The sequence below is a fragment of the Salvelinus fontinalis genome, chromosome 17, assembly GCF_029448725.1.
Source record: "Salvelinus fontinalis isolate EN_2023a chromosome 17, ASM2944872v1, whole genome shotgun sequence".
In the NCBI taxonomy this organism is placed as follows: Eukaryota; Metazoa; Chordata; class Actinopteri; order Salmoniformes; family Salmonidae; genus Salvelinus; species Salvelinus fontinalis.
Window position 1 is genome coordinate 26602001 of NC_074681.1, and position 21742 is coordinate 26623742.

The 21742-nt window shown below is 39.0% G+C and overlaps 2 protein-coding genes across 4 annotated transcripts in view; one reads left to right on the top strand and one right to left on the bottom strand.

Moving 5' to 3' along the window:
• Nucleotides 1–10484, top strand: part of c17h10orf67 (chromosome 17 C10orf67 homolog) — a 22360-nt gene extending 11876 nt beyond the window's left edge. For 2 of the 3 annotated variants that reach the window (XM_055866846.1, XM_055866845.1), the window contains 7 exons: nucleotides 4316–4441; nucleotides 4548–4636; nucleotides 4899–4964; nucleotides 5132–5219; nucleotides 5912–5992; nucleotides 6076–6169; nucleotides 9020–10484. In XM_055866846.1, the coding sequence (XP_055722821.1) occupies nucleotides 4316–4441; nucleotides 4548–4636; nucleotides 4899–4964; nucleotides 5132–5219; nucleotides 5912–5992; nucleotides 6076–6169; nucleotides 9020–9141 (666 nt within the window). In that variant the 3' untranslated portion in view covers nucleotides 9142–10484. The remainder of the gene's footprint in view (nucleotides 1–4315; nucleotides 4442–4547; nucleotides 4637–4898; nucleotides 4965–5131; nucleotides 5220–5911; nucleotides 5993–6075; nucleotides 6170–9019) is intronic. The other variant, XM_055866847.1, reaches the window with a different exon arrangement.
• A 7123-nt stretch (nucleotides 10485–17607) lies between these two features.
• Nucleotides 17608–18931, bottom strand: ptf1a (pancreas associated transcription factor 1a). Its single transcript, XM_055867770.1, has 2 exons — nucleotides 18225–18931; nucleotides 17608–18117 (listed from the first exon to the last, which is right to left on the bottom strand). Exons 1-2 carry the CDS (start codon nucleotides 18823–18825, stop codon nucleotides 17909–17911), a joined length of 810 nt encoding a protein of 269 aa, XP_055723745.1. The 5' UTR covers nucleotides 18826–18931; the 3' UTR covers nucleotides 17608–17908.
• Between the last annotated feature and the right edge of the window lie 2811 nt (nucleotides 18932–21742).

Sequence of the window (21742 nt, forward strand, 5' to 3'; positions counted from 1 at the left end):
AAGTCATACAAGACGATTTTGCTGGGAGTTTTCCTCAGTACCTAAATGGTTATAAAAGAAAGAAAAATCAATGATGATCAAACTGGAAAATGTTATGAATTTACAGTTGAAGTCGGAAGTTTACATACACATAGGTTGGAGTCATTAAAACTTGTTTTTCAACCACTCCACAAATTTCTTATAAACAAACTATAGTTTTGGCAAGTCGGTTAGGACATCTATTTTGTACATGACAAATCATTTCTCCAACAATTGTTTACAGACAGATTATTTCACTTATAATTCACTGTATCACAATTCCAGTTGGTCAGAAGTTTACATACACGAAATTGACTGTGCCTTTAAACAGCTTGTAAAATTCCAGAAAATTATGTCATGGTTTTAGAAGCTTCTGATAGGCTAATTGACATCATTTGAGTCAATTGGAGGTGTACTTGTGGATGTATTTCAAGGCCTACTGTCAAACTCAGTGCCTCTTTGCTTGACATCTTGGGAAAATCAAAATAAATGAGCCAAGACCTCAGACAAACAATTGTAGACCTCCACAAGTCTGGTTCATCCTTGGGAGCAATTTCCAAACGCCTGAAGGTACCACGTTCATCTGTACACACAATAGTACGCAAGTATAAACACCATGGGACCATGCAGCCGTCATACAGCTCAGGAAGGAGACGCGTTCTGTCTCCTAGAGATGAACGTACTTTGGTGCGAAAAGTGCAAATCAATCCCAGGACAACAGCAAAGGACCTCGTGAAGATGCTGGAGGAAACCAGTACAAAAGTTTCTATATCCACAGTAAAACGAGTCTTATATCGACATAACCTGAAAGGCCGCTCAGCAAGGAAGAGGCCACTGCTCCAAAACCGACATAAAAAATCCAGACTACGGTTTGCAACTGCACATGGAGACAAAGATCGTACTTTCTGGAGAAATGTCCTCTGGTCTGATGAAACAAAAATAGAACTGTTTGGCCATAATGACCATCGTTATGTTTGAAGGAAAAAGGGGGATGCTTGCAAGCCGAAGAACACCATCCCAACCGTGAAGCACGGGGGTGGCAGCATCATGTTGTGGGGGTGCTTTGCTGCAGGAGGGACTGGTGCACTTCACAAAATAGATGGCATCATGAGGCAAGAAAATTATGTGGATATATTGGAGCAACATCTCAAGACATCAGTCAGGAAGTTAAAGCTTGGTCGCAAATGGGTCTTCCAAATGGACAATGACCCCAAGCGTACATCCAAAGTTGTGGCAAAATGGCTTAAGGACAACAAAGTCAAGGTGTTGGAGTGGCCATCACAAAGCAAGCAGAACTGAAAAAGCGTGTGCGAGCAAGGAGGCCTACAAACCTGACTCCGTTACACCAGCTCTGTCAGGAGGAATGGGCCAAAATTCACCCAACTTATTGTGGGAAGCTTGTGGAAGGCTACCCGAAAAGTTTGACCCAATTTAAACAATTTAAAGGCAATGCTACCAAATACTAATTGAGTGTATGGAAACTTCTGACCCACTGGGAATGTGATGAAAGAAATAAAAGCTGAAATAAATCATTCTCTCTACTGTTAATCTGACATTTCACATTCTTAAAATAAAGTGGTGATCCTAACTCACCTAAAACAGGAAATGTTTAGTAGCATTAGATGTCAGGAACTGTGAAAAAGTGAGTTTAAATGTATTTGACTAAGGTGTATGTATACTTCCGACTTCAACTGTATATGGTAAGGTATTCTTGTTATGGCCTGGTGCTTTATCCAAGCTGCTGTGGCTGGCTGTAGGCTACATCCTGTTGTTACGGATAAACACCTACGCCTTTTCTCCCTTTCTAAAGACAATGAGTTTCTGAAAGGTGACAAGAAGGCCTTCCTTTCTCTTTCTCTCAAACTGAGAAGAATGGAAACCCCATCCTGACATCCTTGTCTTAACTAGACTAACAACACAGCTATAATACACCCACCACTCACCATGGCAAATCTTAGTCTTTCCCTATTCATTCATTTCCACATAGGAACCAACTGGCTCTCTGTCTCAAGCCTTTATAATGAGACCTGAGTTAGTCCTTCAGATTATGGGAACATACTCTTAAAGACACAGTATGTAAAATTTTCTGCTGTTTAATGAGCATTTAAAGGAATAATTTTTGAGGATTATAACTTAACGCTTTTATGAGCATACATATCCCCAGCCCCACCCCTCTGCTTACAGAACAAAGTGGCAGGGTTAGGCTATTGATATTACAGATGTCTTTTTGATACAAAAGACAACTAGATATATCTTGAGAGTCACAATTTGGTCTTTGAGGACTCTCAATTTCTTAAGAAAAGCCGATGTCCAGCAGTGACCTGACTTGACCTGACCTTCACACGCCCCAGACCATGTGCACTAAATCAGCTAACATGGCCATTCACAATGCTGCCTTAGGTTCTGATTATAACGGCCACTAGTTTGTTTAAAGCAACCATTGTTAGACCTGAGTTAGTGGGATGACTCAAAACATAGGGCCCCCCAGAGCCATATATATAAAACGTTTGGCAAGGTTTTAAAATGGCTGCCATCTTAGCGCCTGTATTCTCGGAATGTTGGTGATATAACAACACGAGTGCCACCGACAATTCCCTATAAAATGACCCTCTGTAAACAAGCAAAACTGAGCAGCGATTTTAAGACATTTTTATTGATTCATGATAATGTGTATCCAAGTTTGTACTGTGTTGTGGTGTCAACAAATTGCATGTCTGCTTTCACTGGATATCTTCATAGGTGTTCTAAAAACTATCAGAAATATAAAGCACAATGCGTTTATAGCAACAGCTATAGAGGAGAAAGTGGCGTTCTCGGAACGTTCAGACAGAAACCTCATTAGCCCAACTCTCTCTCTCACTCTCTCTCTCTCTCTCTCTATATATATATATATATATATATATATATATATATATATATATATATATATATATAAGATTACGTATATACACTACTGTTCAAAAGTTTGGGGTCACTTAGAATTGTCCTTGTTTTTGAAAGAAAAGCACATTTTTTGTCCATTTAAAATAACATCAAATTGATCAGAAATACAGTGTAAACATTGTTAATGTTGTAAATTACTTTTGTAGCTGGAAACAGCTGATTTTTAATGGAATACCTACATAGGCGTACAGAGGCCCATTATCAGCAACCATCACTCCTGTGTTCCAATAGCACGTTGTGTTACCTTATCCAAGTTTATAATTTTAAAATGCTAGTCGATCATTAGAAAACCCTTTTGCAATTATGTTAGCACAGCTGAAAACTGTTGTTCTGATTTAAAGAAGCAATAAAACTGGTCTTCTTTAGACTAGTTGAGTATCTGGAGCCTCAGCATTTGTGGGTTCGATTACAGGCTCAAAAAAAATGTCCAGAAACAAAGAACTTTCTTCTAAAGCTCGTCAGTGTATACTTGCTCTGAGAAATGAAGGCTATTCCATGCGAGAAATTGACAAGAAGCTAACGATCTCGTACAATGCTGTGTACTACTCCCTTCACAGAACAGCGCAAACTGGCTCTAATCAGAATAGAAAGAGGAGTGGGAGGCCCTGGTGCACAAGGAAAAGTACATTAGAGTGTCTAGTTTGAGAAACAGACGCCTCACAAGTCCTCAACTGGCAGCTTCATTAAATAGTACCCGCAAAATACCAGTCTCAACTTCAACAGTGAAGAGGCGACTCCGGGATGCTGGCCTTCTAGGCAGAGTTGCAAAGAAAAAGCCATATCTCAGACTGGCCAATAAAAAGAAAAGATTAAGATGGGCAAAAGAACACAGACACTGGACATAGAAACTCTGCCTAGCCAGCATCCTGGAGTCGCCTCTTCACTGTTGACGATGAGACTGGTGTTTTGCAGGTACTATTTAATGAAGCTGCCAGTTGAGGACTTGTGAGGCGTCTGTTTCTCAAACTAGACACTCTAATGTACTTGACCTCTTGCTCAGTTGTGCACCGGGGCCTCCCACTCCTCTTTCTATTCTGGTTAGAGACAGTTTGCGCTGGCTCTAAACCTATCAATGTGACATTGAGCTGGGTGAGTGGAATATGAATTCCAGTCATCCAATATGCTGTAATAGAAATAAGGCCATGCTCATGAAAAAATAATCGTCCTCCCTCATCTTAAACGGCAACGACCGCACAGTACTGTGTGACTCTGGGGCCCCCCATTTTAAATTGAGTTTGAAAATGGATAAAACACACAAGGGCCTCCAGAATCCTATTGTTCCTTTTTTCGCAACTGATGGTCAAGTGATAACAATGTGAGTTACCAAAACTGAATGTTGATGTTTTTATTTCAGAAACATGCTGTGGAAAAGGAAGTTAATGAGAAATTGAGTGCAGAGAAGGAGAAGGAGAAACAAAAAAGAGAAATGCTTGCTCAGGAGGCCGTCTTAAAAGCTCAAGCAGCAGAAAAACAACCTGTGGTAAGATTTGCTCTCCTCAATATCCATACATGACATGATTTATACTAAGCAGGAGAAGAAAACCGCTGAACACATTATTGGAATCTTCACTAGTTTATTTCTATAGTTTCAGGTTGCTGAAGGGGGGGAGGAGTTGATCCAACAACTTAATGAGCTGAAAAAGATGGAGACCTTACAGAAACAAGATATAGAGAAGTATGTACCTACTTTATCTAATCTCATTTTGGGTTGGAAAGAAGGGACATGAATAGGTTAGACAATTACATGTTATAGTGCATTATCTACTAGTATTACAGTGTTGATGATTGCAGTGTTAAAGATCAGCCTTGCTATAGCACAATAATTTATAGTAGGATCACCTACCACGCTAATCTCAGTGCATGTCAGACTCCGTGCATCTGGCTCAACATGGGATTTAATTCGCTCACACTGTATTTTACTTTGTTGTTTACCAAAGACTCCAAAGGCAGTTGTTTCGCTGTAACGGAATATGGGAAAAGAAATTTGAGATTCTGAAGGCGAGGTATGTATGAATGTATTTTAACTTTGACTTAGCGCATAGCAAATTGATCATAGAATGTCAATTGTATCTTTTATTCAATAAAGAAATATTGAGCCAGTTGACATTTTATTTAATTATATTGAAATGTTGTTTTTGAGCAAATGTTTCTCTCAAACATCCATTGGAAGTTTCCATGCCATCAAAGATGAGATGTTCTTGCGACAGACGTTACAGCGGCAGGCAGCTTCACTGCAACATGCCTCAGTCAACTACATGGTGAGGAACAAAGCATTCATAATGAGATTTTAGGATGGATTTTTAGGGATAGTGCATGTAAAGATATATATTAATACATTTGGATAAAGGTATGGGCAGTACAGTGATCTGAAAAGAGCATCTAGTAGGGATACAGTACATTTCACTGAGTATAAAATTCAAACCATTACATGGGCTTTGGCATGATTTTTGTCAGCCAATTCCATCCTCTCCAACCAGAGGAAATCAACACCTGTGTAATACACACACACACACATTCACTCACTTATTCACTCACACATGCACACACACACCAGTCTTGTTTTTCAAATGGGTACATCAGATCACACAGATCAGAGTTTAACAGGTGCAGCCCCATGTAGCCCGTCATTTAGTCCTTAATTGGAAGTTGCTTAAGAATATTTATAGGTTTGGGTCCGGCTTTTTTGATTGTTTCCCCCTCTTTTCCACACATGGCTGTTCACCATGAGCAGTCAATCATTAGAAAGACAGTTATGATGAAAGCTAAAGATGTTTCTAAAAAGCTAACTGGTGTCAAGATTCTAATGCTATGGATGTGAGCTGCACAGTGCTATACACTGATCGCACTGCAAACCTATCACTCTAAGCATCAATGCAACCCATTGCAAACAGTAGCCTGCTCCAATTATAAAGATATCTTGTATTATGAATGTCTATTTTATTTCCTGTAGATGGACAGTGCTGGTTCTTACCAAAGTCCTGTGTACAATGGATTCAAAATTCCGAGCAGCTATGCCACAGGGACACCTCTGGTTTGTATCAAAAGAAAAAGGCAGAAATGTATTCTAACTTCTTGTGTGTTGGATTCTTCAGCTAAACGTGTTTTCTGTGTCAGCCCATTATAGGTACTGGAGGTTTTCAGAAGATGGACAGGACCGGTGAGATCATTGACATCAGTGTGTTGAGTGGCAGAAGAACAGATTGTTCAGGTAACTCATTTAACCGAACACTAGGACCAAATCCTAACCTGAGACATGCATTCATAACTCAAACTTTGAAGCTAAAGTTCCATTGTCATTGATGCAAGTATGTGCTTCTAATGTTTGGATTCAGCCCCAACATGTCAAATAAGAAATTACCTAAATACCTTTAGAAAAGGACATTCAGGAATGGATTATTTCAGTATCCCTGAAGGTGTATTGTTTTCAATAAAGAGACATGGTTACTACCTATATGCAAAGACCTATATTTACTGTCCCAACACACAGTGTAACTTGCCTGATGAAAAATGACTTTGAGTTCATATAGATACATGTCCATTTGCCTTTGGAAATGGATTACAGATGTATAGGATTGGGATCCCTTGTTAACGTGGTATCAGGAGTGACAGAAACAGGAATCAACCTGGCTAAGCTCCTGGCTAATCTTCCTGTTTGTGCACTATTGACTTTCTGATAATTGGGATCCCCACTAATGAGCTTAGCAGACATGACTAGGCTAGATAAGTAGGAGGCTTAATTCCTTCTGTCAATATGAAAGCTCTCGCTCAGACAGAACTATCTGATGCACAGAAGCCAACAAATTAATCTGATAGATTACCCTGTCGTCCTGCTGAAATATGTAGCCAATATCTAAACAATCCAATAACCTAAGAAAATATGTCTGTGACATTAGGACTAGCTACTTCCTCCTTTCCCTTGAACACTTTTTAATGTTACAGATATGATATTATTCAAATGTCTTAGACAGCCCACTGTGTAACTTTTGGTTAAATGTATCCATTCAAATTCGATAGCAAACATAGATATACATTTTATAATTCATGGTTCATTATGATTAGCTGTATAACTGTTAGTTGTACTTGTGTTAATTCATGTTTTTAGTGATTTTATATCAGGTAATTTATTTGTATATTGGTAAGTTTATTTGTATGCTCTGTGAGGTTTTATGACTTAGTCTAGCCCTGTCCAAGTGTCCATTGATACAGACCTAGCTTTGTGTGAGAGGTCCAAAGGGCCCGCTGATGCAATAGCGTAGAGTCAACATGGCTGACAAACAACATGGTGGAGGGTGACAAAGTTGAAAAGCCACTGGTCTTCAGACCGATTGGTCCGTGGGCAATGACCTCTACATCATGCATCCAGCCCCTGACTAAACCATGGGAATTTAGCCCATAGATCACCATTGACACTCCATAATTGAAACATTGGAGATAAGGCACCAGCCAGCATACAGGTCTTGACACTTAGTAAGAGTTGGTTAACACTGTTGTCACACATCAGATTATGTGTATTCTGTGAGTCAGTAATCTAAGATGGTCTGAATGATTTTGGCCCTATATTGCACGCTCGTGCTCTGTGTCGTGCTCTTTGATTGCTGACCAGTTGAGTGGAAAGGGTTCACATACTGACTGAGTGGTGGGCTTCCAATAAACAAGGAACTTATATTAAATTGCTCATAATACAGGATAAGCTTTAGGCAGTGATTTTAAATGTTTGTATAATTGTTGATCATGTCTGTCACCTATACATTTTAAATAGGCCTAACTGTAGTTGTTCTTATTAATATAAATTCATATTATATTTATGCATATTGCTTTAAAAATACTTTTGTCATTATTAGCAATAAGGACCCAGTGTTTGCTTGTAATCTGTATAACATTCCAAGAAAATGTTTATCTAAACACATACAAGTTAATGGTATCTAAAACAACATTTTAAAAGGGTACACATTTTCTGGTTTTATGGCAAGCTGTTTTAAAATGCTAAGTGAATTTCCCCAAAAAAATATCCTCAAAAAAGGGTTGTTAGAAGAACATACAAGGCTAATACATTTTGTCTGTCTTTGTCAGTGAATACGTCTGGCCCCCATATGCTTCAGTACAAAGCTATGTGAATAAGGCATTTACAAACCCAGGCCTACCGCATTAAACTCTATTACAATCTTTGTTCATGGTAAGTTATCAGTCTCAATTAATCAACTTCAACAATGGGAATTCTGATGTGTTCAAGCACCCTGAAACCTCTAGGTCAGTAGAAGGGCACATCAGAGCCCCGTTCTCAATTCAGTATCCTTTTCATTTTATTGCCTTTTCCAAGTCTTAAAACATTGTTTATCTAATAACAATTTTCATATTTGAATAACTACTACAAATAGAAGCAAGCAAATAAACCAAAAAGAAAAAGATTAGAGAAAGAGCCTAAATGTTCTTTATTCAAGGGCCTCATTGGCTTTCTAGTTAATAAAAAGTATCCTAGTCACTCCCTAAGGACCATGTCCTCTGTGCTACAATGTGAATGGTATTGTTATGGCCATTCCTCTGCTGTTGAAAGGGGGTAACCACTGGTTTGATTCAGTTACACGGTTTAGTAAAGTTCCCCCTCCCACTGCCTTGGGGTCTATGGAGCGTCCGTGACCTGTTTAGAATTGGCCAGGGAGATGTCATGTCGCCCCTCCCATGGGCAGTACCCAAATTCATGTTATTGGTTAAAAAAATTACTTGGGATGGTGAAACCACTGCTTTTGAATCACAATTTGTTGAACCGGACAAGAAAAATACACATTGTAAAGGTGGGAATCATTCCACAAGGATGGATCAATAGTCCAGACTAAAAGTGTCAATGATCTGTGAAATAACAAATAATACACCAAAAAATGGATACATTTATAAAAATGCTTTACTGCACACATTGAGTTTCGTTGCAAGATTATACATCCTTCTCATGTCATCCTGTAGGTTTAGAACAATGATAATATTAGAATCATAATGACAGTTGTTTTAACGGATTAATTTACAGCCCATGATGCCAATATAGTAATGCCACATTATTTTATTCTAGAATCCCAGATGGAATCAGGAGATGAAGAGGAGCTGTGTGGAATTCTTCCTCTTCCTTGCCCTCTGTCCCATACCAGGGAAAGAGCATCCCTCACATCTGCAATCTGCACCCCTTCAAAATGACAAACCTATACCAACATTTATGCTTTACAGACAATTAAACAAATTTGAAAAGTTACATACATATCTGATGCATTTCAGTAGCCTAAGGCTGCATTTACATAGGCAGCCCAATTCTGATCTTTTTCCCACTAATTGGTCTTTTGACCAATCACATCAGATCTTTTCACATCAGATCTTTTTCAGAGCTGATCTATTGGTCAAAAGACCAATTAGTGAAAAAAGATCAGAATTAGTCTGCCTAATTTTTCTCTCTGCCCCATGCAATATGTGTACAGTTGCAGTAAATCAGCTTTAAAACAGCAAGAATTTCTTTCATCCTCATTGGCAAAATGTGTAGAATTGTAGGAAGTTAAGTTTTTTGTGGGGGGGGGGCTTGCTCAGGCCTTGCTTGGGGGGCCCGCGAAACTGTGGTACACCACTAATCCAGCCAGCCACATCTCACTTTCCCAGGCTGCATTCAGGAAAATAAGCCAAACCCCCACAGTCCGCTGCTGCAGGCCCCTTTCATGCCAAACCTCATGACATTAAACGACAGGCTTATAATCAATTAGCAATTTCTCCTTCAATTGGATGTCATTTATTACTGATGATGGTTAGAATATGACTCTCTTTCACTGTCCCACAGTCCTCTTTATAAACATTATGTGATTATACATTAACTCCTTGTTATTTTCAACAGTCCATCATTTGGTGACTTTAATAAGACACTTTTACATTCTAGCCGGTCATTCAGTAAAACACTATGGGCTGTAGGGTAACCATGTTGTCATAGAAACTGCTGGCATATATATTATGTCCCTTAAAAGTCTCAGGAGGGTTTCTTACTCAGGACATTTGCCTCTTTCAGAGCTTCTGCATTGGTTGTAAGACAAAGTGGGGAATTTTTTTGGACTTAAAGTAATTGCTTTCATTAAATGCTGGATAAATAGCAATTGCTGGTATGGTGGAGTCCAGCAGAGTTTCAGCATACAGGGTTAATCAGAGTAAGTGCTGGCTGGAAAACTTCCCAACACCATGGCTCTCAGCCATCTTAACAAGTCTCCAAGTTTATGGTCACTTAGTACAGAACTACTCAGTTCAAGCTTTACCATTTGATTCAACTCTTTGGAATAGAATGTGAAAAACTGATTGTTTATAGCACAAGTTGAATAGACCCACTGTCTGCAAGTTATATAATCCCTTCCAATTATAATAATATATGCATTTGTCATTATTGATTTACACCTTGCACCATCTTTTATTCAACCTATATAGTCTACATTCCTGAATATCTTTGAAGTATATATGGTAACTTTTTGTAAATATATACCAGTTCTTCCATTAAAATATTATCAGAATGTAAACCCAAACGTCTTGTCTTTTGAAATGTAACCATTTTGTTTTCACATAAAGCTGAATTTATCTGAACCGTTTTGTGCCACTTGAATCTCAGCTGCATTTGTCTTGCAAATGCATCCCTGCTGCGCAATGCTTAGAATAGGAAAAGAGATCAGTTGGACAGCAGTGAAGTTCAAACCAGCGAACAACTAAAGGGCCTGTTTCATAGATTTCCTTTTGTGAATATTAAAACGAGACCTGGTGAAAAATGATGCATGCTTTTACACTTCTGGAACCTGGCAACTGAGGGGAGAAAAAAAACTTTGAAGAACTAAATCTTGGAGAACAAAAGAGCTGGACACATTTAGCAGGATTGCAACGAGTTTTGTGTCCCAGGCACATGACGTGCATCACGGAAACATATTGTATCGAAATAGTTTTGAGGAGAATAATGGGGATGAAAGAGAAAGGGTCTCTTTGATCAGCGCCCTGGGGTCCCGGTTCCCCGAATGCGCTCAGACTGACTGCAAGGCGTTATTCACTTTCAGCTAGACACACTTACATTGCCTATGAATGAAATTAGCATATTTGTAATTTATCACATTTTTTTCAACCTTTTTGTTTCGTTACTCAAGGTAAAAAAGTAGACTAAATGAAAGTAGATCAATCATCAACGGAGTGAGAGGGAGAGAGCCAAGCAATTCAGTTTCCCAAAAGGGGGAGAACGTTATCAAAAACTCAGTTCGATGATATGTGAAACAAATGTGTTTTCGGCATAACTTTTCAAAAACAAATTTTATTAACACTTTCAAACTGTTTGTTGTGGAAATGTCATAATAGGCCAACTTTTATTTACATTTTGAATCAGAAACCTTAAGTTTGTAGACTAATAATGTAGCCTAACTGTCAGGAATCAATCAGGTCTACCAAAAAAGTTACATCTCTTATAATTACGTTTATGGGAAATGTAATGGCATAACAATTGTTATCATGACTCTTTCTAGGACGTAAGCCTATAGGAAAATATATAAACGTTTATAATCAAACGCGTTGTCCTGTGAACGTCCAACCCATATGGTCACTGGATCCTTGGTGTGAAAGAGCGTTAATGAATGGACTAATATTTCATATGGGGCACGCAAAAGCTGTGCAAAATGCCTCTCATATTAAGCACAATATCCACCACTCTTTCAGTCGAACAAAGATCATAGCAAGACGTCTTTATGGCTAATTCAGTCAAAAGCCCATCTCCCATTCCCCCGTGGAAAGGTCAGTGTTGTTGTGTTTGGTCCACCAAGGGGGCTTTTTCAGCCGAGAGTCCAAGCCAGCTGTCTCTGTCATAGTCCAGCTATTGGGAGAGCGCACACTCTCATGCTTGTTATATTGCTATAGGTCTACTGATTCAAACATTTTGCAATATAGAAAGTAGTTATTTACTTTTGTTAAACAAAGTCCCAAACATTATTAAACAGGAGGTATAGTTTGTAGAGTTTTTCAAAATAATAAACGTTAAAATGTTATTGGAATCTTTAGAGGAATACCACTCAGATAGGCTGTACTATTATCATATAAATGTCAATGTATCTCAAGTAGGCATAAGTGCTAAGGCCTATATGCTTCCCACTTCATGAAATACTTAAAATGTTACGCACAGTTCTATATTTTTCACCCATGAAAACATGGTTGACATCAACATGCCAATGAACAGAAGATAGAACACAGAAGAAGATGAAGAGAGAATTACTGATACAGTAGTAGATGTGATCATTTTTGTTCTATATCTCGTTGATATAGACTAGGCTTCACCTCACTTGTTTGCTTATCCGTTACAGTCAAGACGTCCTCTCATTTTCACTCTGATCTCACGCTCCATCAAACATCACTCTCGCTCCATCAAACATGACTCTCACTGAGATTTCACCCACCCAATGGGCCACTCACTCTTAGAAAAGTCAGCGTCTTTTGTCAGTACAAGCTCACATTCAATTATTATTTATTGAACGTCTTTGTTTAAATTGATTAAACAATGTTAAAATACGGTACATGCCGAGTGGTGGTTTTAGATGCCTCTCATTTGTGCGCTCATCTTAATGTGCCAAATTATAACCTTAATATCTGCACATAATTATCATAACTTAAGGTATGTGCGCGTAAACTTTAGTGCTTATTAAGAATCGGCAATGAAACTATCCATTACACGTAAAAGTATTGGATTGGTATTTTTATTTAACCATCATGATCCTATAACGACATGAACTAAAATACCAACCCTCCATAATTAAATTACTTTTTTTGGCTATAGACTGTTGTAATATGGGGTGACATTGACACTCTACTACTGCGTATAGAAAATGTTTGTTAGCTAACCAAAGCCTATATAACTGAAATATTAACAACTAACGAACAATTGACGAACAAGGACCATGTACAAGACATGTGGTTAGTCTATAACCCGTCTTGGCGTAAAAGAACAGAGAAGCTCTCCATCAGCACCCTTACATTCACATGTCCATTCATAGCCGAGGATATATCTCCATGCGCAAAACGGTCACTGATTTTGGTGTATTTATTTCCTCCCTTTGGGTCTACAGTTAGGCCTACGATATTTTTCATCATTAAATGGGGTTCATTTTTCAGGGAAGGTTATAAATGTACCTTGCACCTTGCACCATCTTGTACTCGCGCGCATTGGGGACACTTGTTGCCTCGATCACTTTTGTCTATTGAGAAGTGAAATATCCCCTAAAACACACAAGTTACCATCTCGAGGGCTTCCCCAGTACAAAAGACTAGTGCCTTAGCACTATATGCTTAATGGATTTAGCCGTGGAGGCTTTAATAAAGGTAAAACGCGGTCTTTTAAAAGTTGGAAAGGGTCCTTTATTTGCTTTAGATGGAGTACTTGCGCACAAACCAAAGCGCGCCTGGGCATTGACTCGTCCTTTCTTTCAGGAAGCAAAGCGACCACCATAGCTTGTTTCATTACAGCATAAGCTTTTCATCACCCTGCTTTGTTCTGAATGAAAGTAATGCTGTGAATTAAAGAAATGACAATATTTTCTATCAGCTTGAAAGTCCAAGAGAAGGGCCCTCGAGCTTGGCAAAAATCAGGCACGTCATTCATCATGTCACCCCGCACCTGTGGTCTTGGCATTGAAAGTACACAAACCTATTCCTATTAACCTAATTATTCAAAAACGCCACAATGGTTGAAATAGAGCAGGTTGAAGTCTGTTTATTGGTCGTAAATGTTTTTTTTTAAGATCTCCCCAACCTCTTTGTTAGCTCGGCGCGGAGTCCGCCTCTTCCTTTCAGATAGGAGTAGCCCTGGAGTTTTCCATTTTCAATCGTAACATCTGCTTAATCTTACGGATCAAAATATGGAGACAAAACATATGTAATGGAGATTTGTAAAATCCTGGTAATGAGTTATTAACAGGAAAAAAAACAATGGCGCAGGATGGAGAGAGCCTTACGGTAACAAGAGTCGCCAAATGAAGCGCCTGACATTTTCCTTGTTGGTAAATGGAACCTGTTTGAACGCCAGGTGATGGTAAGAAAATCAATGTCCTTATGAGCCAGGCTAGCTCTAAGTCCTTTTTCTACTTGAAAAAATTAGCAGACATAAATTTAATTGGCTTATCAAGGCACAGCAAAAGGCCGCAGTCTAATTGCCTGCAGATAGACCGGGGGACAAAACGAGATTGAATGTTTGCTGGATCGTAATAAAGCTTTCAATCCAAGTGTATCATTGAAAATGTGTTTTATTATAACAAAACGTCATGCTTTACAGTTCCCATATTGTATCTAGACAATGGTTTGGGACATTAAAGACGAGAAAACCATGCCAACACGTATTGGAGACATTGTAAGGACCTCTCTCTTTGCTTGTTTTAAGCAGCTGCTGTCCAGGACACAGAAGCACAAAAATAACAAGTTTGAAATACCAGGTGCATCCTATAAGAACGTCGATGGGGATGGATATGTTACAGCCTTGGACATGTGAGTAATAAAGATATCATTTGGATTGTAAGGCGTCTCCACGCCATGTAAAAGGAGAGGCGCCTGGGCAGCGCGTTCTCTGGCAACCTCGCCCTTCCCTCCATGGGTCTCTGTACTCATTAACCCGGGCCAAGTCCTACACTCTTAGAAAAAAAGATTATGGATAGAACCAAAAATGGTTCTATGCTCGCTTCATATATAGCACCCCTTAATGTTCTATATAGAACCTACATTTGGTTCCATAGAGAACCCCAATATATAGAGCCATTTTGGTTCCGTGAAGAAGAAGAACCCATGGGGTTCTGATCAAAGAACCCTACAAAAGGGTTATATATAGAACCTTTAGGGATAACATATATGAAGCAACCTTTTCGGTTCTATCCATAACCTTTTTTTTCTAAGAGTATAACACCTGTTGGCTAGCCAAGTCCTAACATCCAGAGTACCACAATAATCTATTTTCAATTATCACTGGTATGTGCATATGTTTTTCAATCATAATTTTGGGCCATTTGAACATTTTGTCACTTGGTGCGACAGGATTTATAAGGCTACCCACGAGGTTTACACTGCCCATGGGGCAGACTCAACTGGTGTTTGTTCAACCTCAACCTCGCAGCTGGTACCCCGATGCCACCGTGGAGATACATTAATGAAAACGCGGGAGTTCGGGGGATTTAAAGACTCTGAGGCCATATTTTTATGCGCGATAATCCAAAGTATGAGCAGATTTACAGTTTATGAGAATCTTATTAGGCGTCCTTCCCAGTGCTTACCATACGCTTATTTGAGGATTATTGTAGTATTATAGACAATGAATATAATGCATTTAATCATTTTACTTTCATCTGATTAATAGAGATATGACTGAAATTTGTTGGATATTATAATGTAGCCTACTTTCATGAAATAATATACTTAGTGGTTGGTGTTCCAATATAGCCTAATTATTTGTAATTCTAACACTTGTCATTATTAACCTATCACAGCTTTTTGTTTTATATTTCTTCATATCTTTGATCTTCTACAATGTATGCTGAGTTGCATGCAAACTGATGCGCATAGGCCTGCGCTTGGTCATGGACACCCTTGTGCGTAATTTCTATTTTTTTGCAAAAACTTTTAAATGGTAAAGATAGGCTATATATATGATTTAAAAAATACATGAACACGTGTTCATTATGAAGAGTGTCGATATAATTGACAGTGAACAATGTCATAACACATCCATAAACCTCGTATTTTTCTTTTTTTCCAAGAGGGCAGACAGACAGACCGACACCGTGGAATTACTTGGGTCTATACGACTACCGCGCTAATAACATAAGGCTGTTTTCTATGGCTTGTGACACATTTACTGACCATAAACTTGCCTTGCATGCCAAAGCACCTCCGCCAGTCTGCAACAGGTAGTCAACGGCTACCCAAATGCTATAGGGAATTGCAAGCCTTTTCAGTATCACTAACTTATTCTGAACCAAATTGGAGCTTGGCATGGTTTTCCAATGTTTAGCCGAGTAAGAAAAGGAATAAAACCTGTCAGCCTGTAAATGGTGCTCTTTTAAGCCTTTGCCAAGACCAAGCACAAGAGTGACAAGATAGAGACCCAAGTGTTTCACTTCTTAAGCCCTTCCCTTCCGCTTGATTGGTATTGCACCAAAGGATGTTTTGAGGGGTTTTGAACTGTGCTTGCACACAAAACCACAATCGCTCCATAGCATTAGGTGCGACCAAACAATGATCCTACTGTTGTTTTATTGTTCTCTGCCACTTCACCAAATTAAATTTAAATGTTGCCCTCGACAAAATAGTTGAAGACCAGCTACAAGACTTTCTGGGTCCTTTATTAAGTTTAAGGCTGACTTGCGAACATTTGACTTTCTAATGAATGTAATGAGATTACATGGTCTCTTGTGTGGTGTCTAGGACGCGGATAACTGCGTTGTTAATGAGGCGGTAATGCAATAAGAGATGAGATTATAGGTCGGTCCACTGAGATTCCTAAAAAGCACATGCACTGAAAACTTGTCAAAATATTGAACTGGAGAGTTTCAAGTTAGAAAAAAGCACATATCTCATTATTTAGGAACAAATTCGAGTAGGGTAATAATATTATCCATAACAATAATACAATAACTATGCATAATAATAATAATAATAAATAATACTTTTAATAATAATAATAGTAATACTACTAATAATAATAATACTTAGAAGAAAATAATCGAAATGCAAAGACTAATACAGAAAATGAATATACCTTTCTCTTTCCCCATCCGAAATGCAAGTGTTATCCGAAATGCTCTTAGCCAGATGGTTGAATGAATGTGTGCTTGCAAGTTTGGGCATAGGCATATATCTGGGCTACCACTACATAAATGGGGGAGAGCTGACGTAAAAATGGCAAGGGAACACGTTGGAAGGATGCCGCTACCACGGGAAAATGTTGCCTTGAAGCACCTGCAGCACATTGAAGAAAACAGCTTTTACCGCAAGCCATCGGTTTAGTCATGCCCTTTAAACAATACAGTAGACCAACATAGTACAACTATGGTTTAGAGCTGCAGGCCCTGGTAGTGGGAAGCCATTGAATTGTATCTGCATGTTTGTTTTCATTTACATCGGATTTGCATACCCAATTTAGATTTTTTTTAATGAAGTTTGTTGGTGTATATACGTTACATTACTAAGACCTACGCAGGCCACAGCTTCATAAAACGTAGGCCTCTAGAAAAGGAGTTATCAGTCTCCATCATCAGATACCCAGTATAATTACTATTTGCCAATTAAGTATATGCATATGCGGGCTTGGGTTGAGAGGCCCAATACGTCATGCATTTAAACTTATGCTGCTGGATATCACTGACTTTCAGGTGAACAACCACGTTCTAAAATATAACTTTAGTTGATTTATTGATTTATGCATGTTGATTGATTGATTGATTGATTTATGCATGTTGATTGATTGATTTATGCATGTTGATTGATTGATTTATGCATGTTGATTGATTGTTGCACTGTTGTTATGCATAATAACTTTCCTTTTATGAGTACGATCGTCACCACATGGAGTTAAAAATGACATGTTTTGAATGTGAGCAGGAGCCTATGTGGAGGAAAGTGGTATAGACCAGACAACACAATGTATTCATAATTTAAGATACATTTATTCTCAGATTGCATATAAATATAAATTATTTTACAATTTATTATAAAAATAGTTTGGTTTTCGTATATTCATCAATGTTAAATTAAAACATATATTATCATGAAAACAATTAAATACATTTTGCTACATATAAAATGATTGCCCAGCTGCCTTAATTAGGAGAACATTGACAAATATATATTTACACGTAAATAATCAACGTTACAGACAACGTTATATATTAACATGGATTTACAATGTGTGTATAACAATACGTACTTTTAGACATAAACATAACATTTATTGGGCTGAGGTTAAGCTGAAAGGAGGCTCGTTTTCAATGTTGTTCATGGAGGGTTTCATGTGCAGTTTTCGTGGGTCCTCGGGTGTCCAAACTTTAGCGGTTCTAATGATGTTCTGGTCTTTCAGCTGTTTCTCGTCTGTCCAGGACAGAGAGTGGCCGGCAAGGGGAGGCAACCCGTAGTCAGGGTCACTTGGAGACGGAGATCCTGAGAAGGGGACAAATTATTAGTAATGGACCAAGTATTTCACAAATGAGTAACAATATAGTCCAAAATTAAGTCATTATCATTATCTAACCATATGGAAAACTTACTTGTTCCTCTGTGGCAAATTATAACTTTTTGGGGTTGAGTCGGTGCTTCACTGTCGGAGTTTCGGATGGGCATGTCCGACTGTACGAGCTCAGCGAGGAAGTTGATGTAGCCAATGGCCAGGCGCAGGGTATCGACTTTGGAGAGCCTCTTCTCGTATGGCAGAGTGGGGATGTGAGACCGGAGTCCCTCGAAAGCATCGTTAATGGACTGCATCCTCCGCCGCTCCCGGACGTTGGCAGCCTGCCGTAAATGTTGCATCTCCATATCGGATCTCATCCGCCTCCGCCTTTTTAGCATCGGGACATCTCCTCCCATCTGAGGCGACAGCTCTGAGGTGCTGTCAGTGCATTCATACGAGAAGGTAGAGGAGGAGGAAGAGAAGGAAAAGTTGCCAATTTCACAGTAGTCCCCATCGTGCGCTAACCTGCTGTCCTTGTAGTAATCTTGGAAATGGCTGGTGAGAAAATCGACATCGTCATCTAGAAACTCGTCGGTGTCCAAGTGGTCCCTGGAGGACTGGTCAGTAAAGAAATCATCCTCGTCAAAATAAGGGGAAGAGAAGGAGTCCAATCCTGTAAATGTATCTAAGACAGTGTCCATTTTTTGCTGTTGTTTTCGTGTTGCCCAGTAACAACAAATTTGATCTTTGCGCTGTCTCTGGATGCTCAAGAGATAGTTCAGTTGAAGGCTGACACGCGAGGACTCTTATAACTACATCCACAGTCGCGTGCCATTAAGCAAAAGCGTCAGCCAATCAGCGTTGAGTATACACTACGCTCCGCAGCCGAATGTGCACCTAGAGATAATCTCTTACCACCCCGCCCCCCTCTACCGCGCAGTGTTTACCCCCCTCCTGCACTACATGGAAAACCGAACACAGGGCTAAATGGGCAACAAAGCATTACAGGACCAATGACCAACTAAGTCCAAAACATGCAGCCACCCTAACATTGTAGCCTACCTTTAAATCTTTACAATAATTTCAAAGAAAAGAGAAACCCACACACTGCTGTTGCAAGTATCATTATTTATTTATTTATTAAAGCTTAGCCCGACGCTCTTGGCCTTCGTCAGAGCTTTTGTGAAAGTTTGTATTTGAGCAAGAGCAGTGTAGTGTTTTTTATTTGATTTGAAGTAATCGCCTTATTCCCACCCACCTGCAACGAGAATTCAGAGTGGTAGATTTTTTAAACGTTGATTCAATACAATTATAAAATGATTTACTTGCAGCCTAAGTGTCCATATCTGGTTGCATGCTTCCACAACAATATATTATTATTATTAATACTAGTAGGCTATTATTACTATTAGGCTAAAATAATAGTGTAATAAACATCAGAGTCTTTTCCAAGGCTCCACGTCTTAATTATCCCATTGGTCTTTTGTCAATGCAATCTAAATCTGTTTCCTCTTATTCAAAACCTACTTTTCGAGCTTTATACAAGAACATACAACGTCTGAATTGAATAGGCTTATATTGCACTTAATGAACCCTTGCATCTATTGGGACTGAACAATGTGTAAAGTGAAGAAAAAAAAAACATTTCGATAGTAGCCTAATTAAAGGGTCGAGCAGATAACAATGATAACATCCCTGACACTTCATGAAGGCATGCACATCTTAAAGCAGGTACCTTCCTCATTCAATAGCCGACCACTCATACCTGCAGCAAACTGTTGAGCCCTTTGGTCTGATCACTTCATTACTAGGCCACCCTGCTATATTGGAGAATTCCAATTCCTATTAGAACCCATAGAACGCAGAGCAAAAATGTGCATGTCATTGAAATGAAAAGTAATTTTAGTGTTAGACAGGCAGACATAATGATGTGTTCATCAATCATAAGTTATACGACGCCGCTCTGCCTACACGTTGGCTCTACGCAGTGGACACTCGCTTGTTCATGCCGCAACAATGTAAAAATATACCACATATTGCAATAGGCTACTCGAGATGAATCGTTAATTTTGTTTGATCTCACGCAAAGATAAGGATGCAAGCATATCCAACACTGATAGTGCAACAGGTAGGCCTAAGGTAGGTCTAGTTAAATATTGTCATGGGGTAGACTATTTTTATCAAAAGCATGCAGACACAGAATACCAGACATCGCTTGCACAATGTTCAAAACTTGCATAACTTTACATTTCGTTGACATTTTTGTTACGGTTTTCACATTTAAGGTTGAATTCACCTGCCTTTATCTAAAAAATTGCCTATTTCTAATATAATATAAGGTTGTCTTGAAACCATGTGTGCTGGAATAGTTTTTATTTTCAAGGAAGGTTTATATTAAGCTATTGTTAGTTTTTTTCTAGACTGCTGAATTTTATAAAATAAGGATAAACCTGGAATTTAAAACATTGCTTAGTTACCTTGGCTTATATACATTAATGCGAGTTCTGAATGTGCATAAAAACGTGCTCAACTTGGGATACCAAATAGACTATACTGCAAGAAAAACTCGACTTAAATCCTTCAGGTGTTCAGCACCATAATAACAATCCTTCAGTCTAAGTGGTTCCACTAACATAAATACATGCACCAGTAAGGAGACCGACTGCCCACTTATGACAGCAAGTATGGTTTTATTATGGGGAAACTGGTGTCAGAATAATGGCAGTGTGGCCTCACAGTGAGCGTCAAAGAGGGTGTTTGTCAGACACCTCACAACAAATTACGCCGGTACCTGAAATATTGACTGGTCGGAGTCTATAGGATACCCCCATTCAGATTGAGATGGAGGGGGTCACTTTGTTACTTGAAGGCGAAAAGAAATATTTTAATGTAGACTATGGGTCTTCCGCCTCGCCGCAAGCTGCAACACGAGGCAATAGAGGCACAGTCCGTGGGAATAACGCCACTTGCGCCTTGAGCCAGTCAATGCAACTCGTCCCATAATAATGAGCGCTGCTGCTGCTTTGCACCTTGCATGCGCATTTTGTCATAGTTCTCTGTGAGTTTGCTTTTCTTGGAATTAAAACACGCTGATGTTAGAAGAGCTAATATAACATATAATATATTTCCACATATCAAATATATTTTGGAATGAGACAGTCTGCTATCAATCCATGATGAACATAAACAACACATTTGCTTTAGTCATACTGGCTTAAATAATATTTTCGATTTGATTTATTGGTTTGCATTCAATATATCAGCGTTATAAACTGGTCCACTAGTCTGCATAATAGTCTGTTGCGCCAGACTGGTACCTGAGCGCTGACTGGTCGTTAAGCAGCACTCTCACAAATTGCTCGCAGACAGGACCGTGACCGTCAACGTCACACGATCAATTCACCAGTGTGACATATCTCAGTGCCAGCGGACGCTGCAAAGCGAGCGCTGGCATGGGAACAGCAACACTTGGGTCTCTTCAACAGACGGTATAATGGTGAACATTATAAATGAGATGTCGTATTGCGAAGGTCATGGTGTATTACAATTCATGGTGAGGGAGGGCCAGTGATGCATGATTCCAAGACTCGATACGTGTAGGCCTACAGTTTAATTGTA

Coding starts and splice junctions, on each gene's coding strand:
- ptf1a (XM_055867770.1), bottom strand. CDS start 18,825: ATGGACACTGTCTTAGATACATTTACAGGATTGGACTCCTTCTCTTCC. Junction 18,118..18,224: donor AATTTGCCACAGAGGAACAA/GTAAGTTTTCCA, acceptor TCCCCTTCTCAG/GATCTCCGTCTCCAAGTGAC.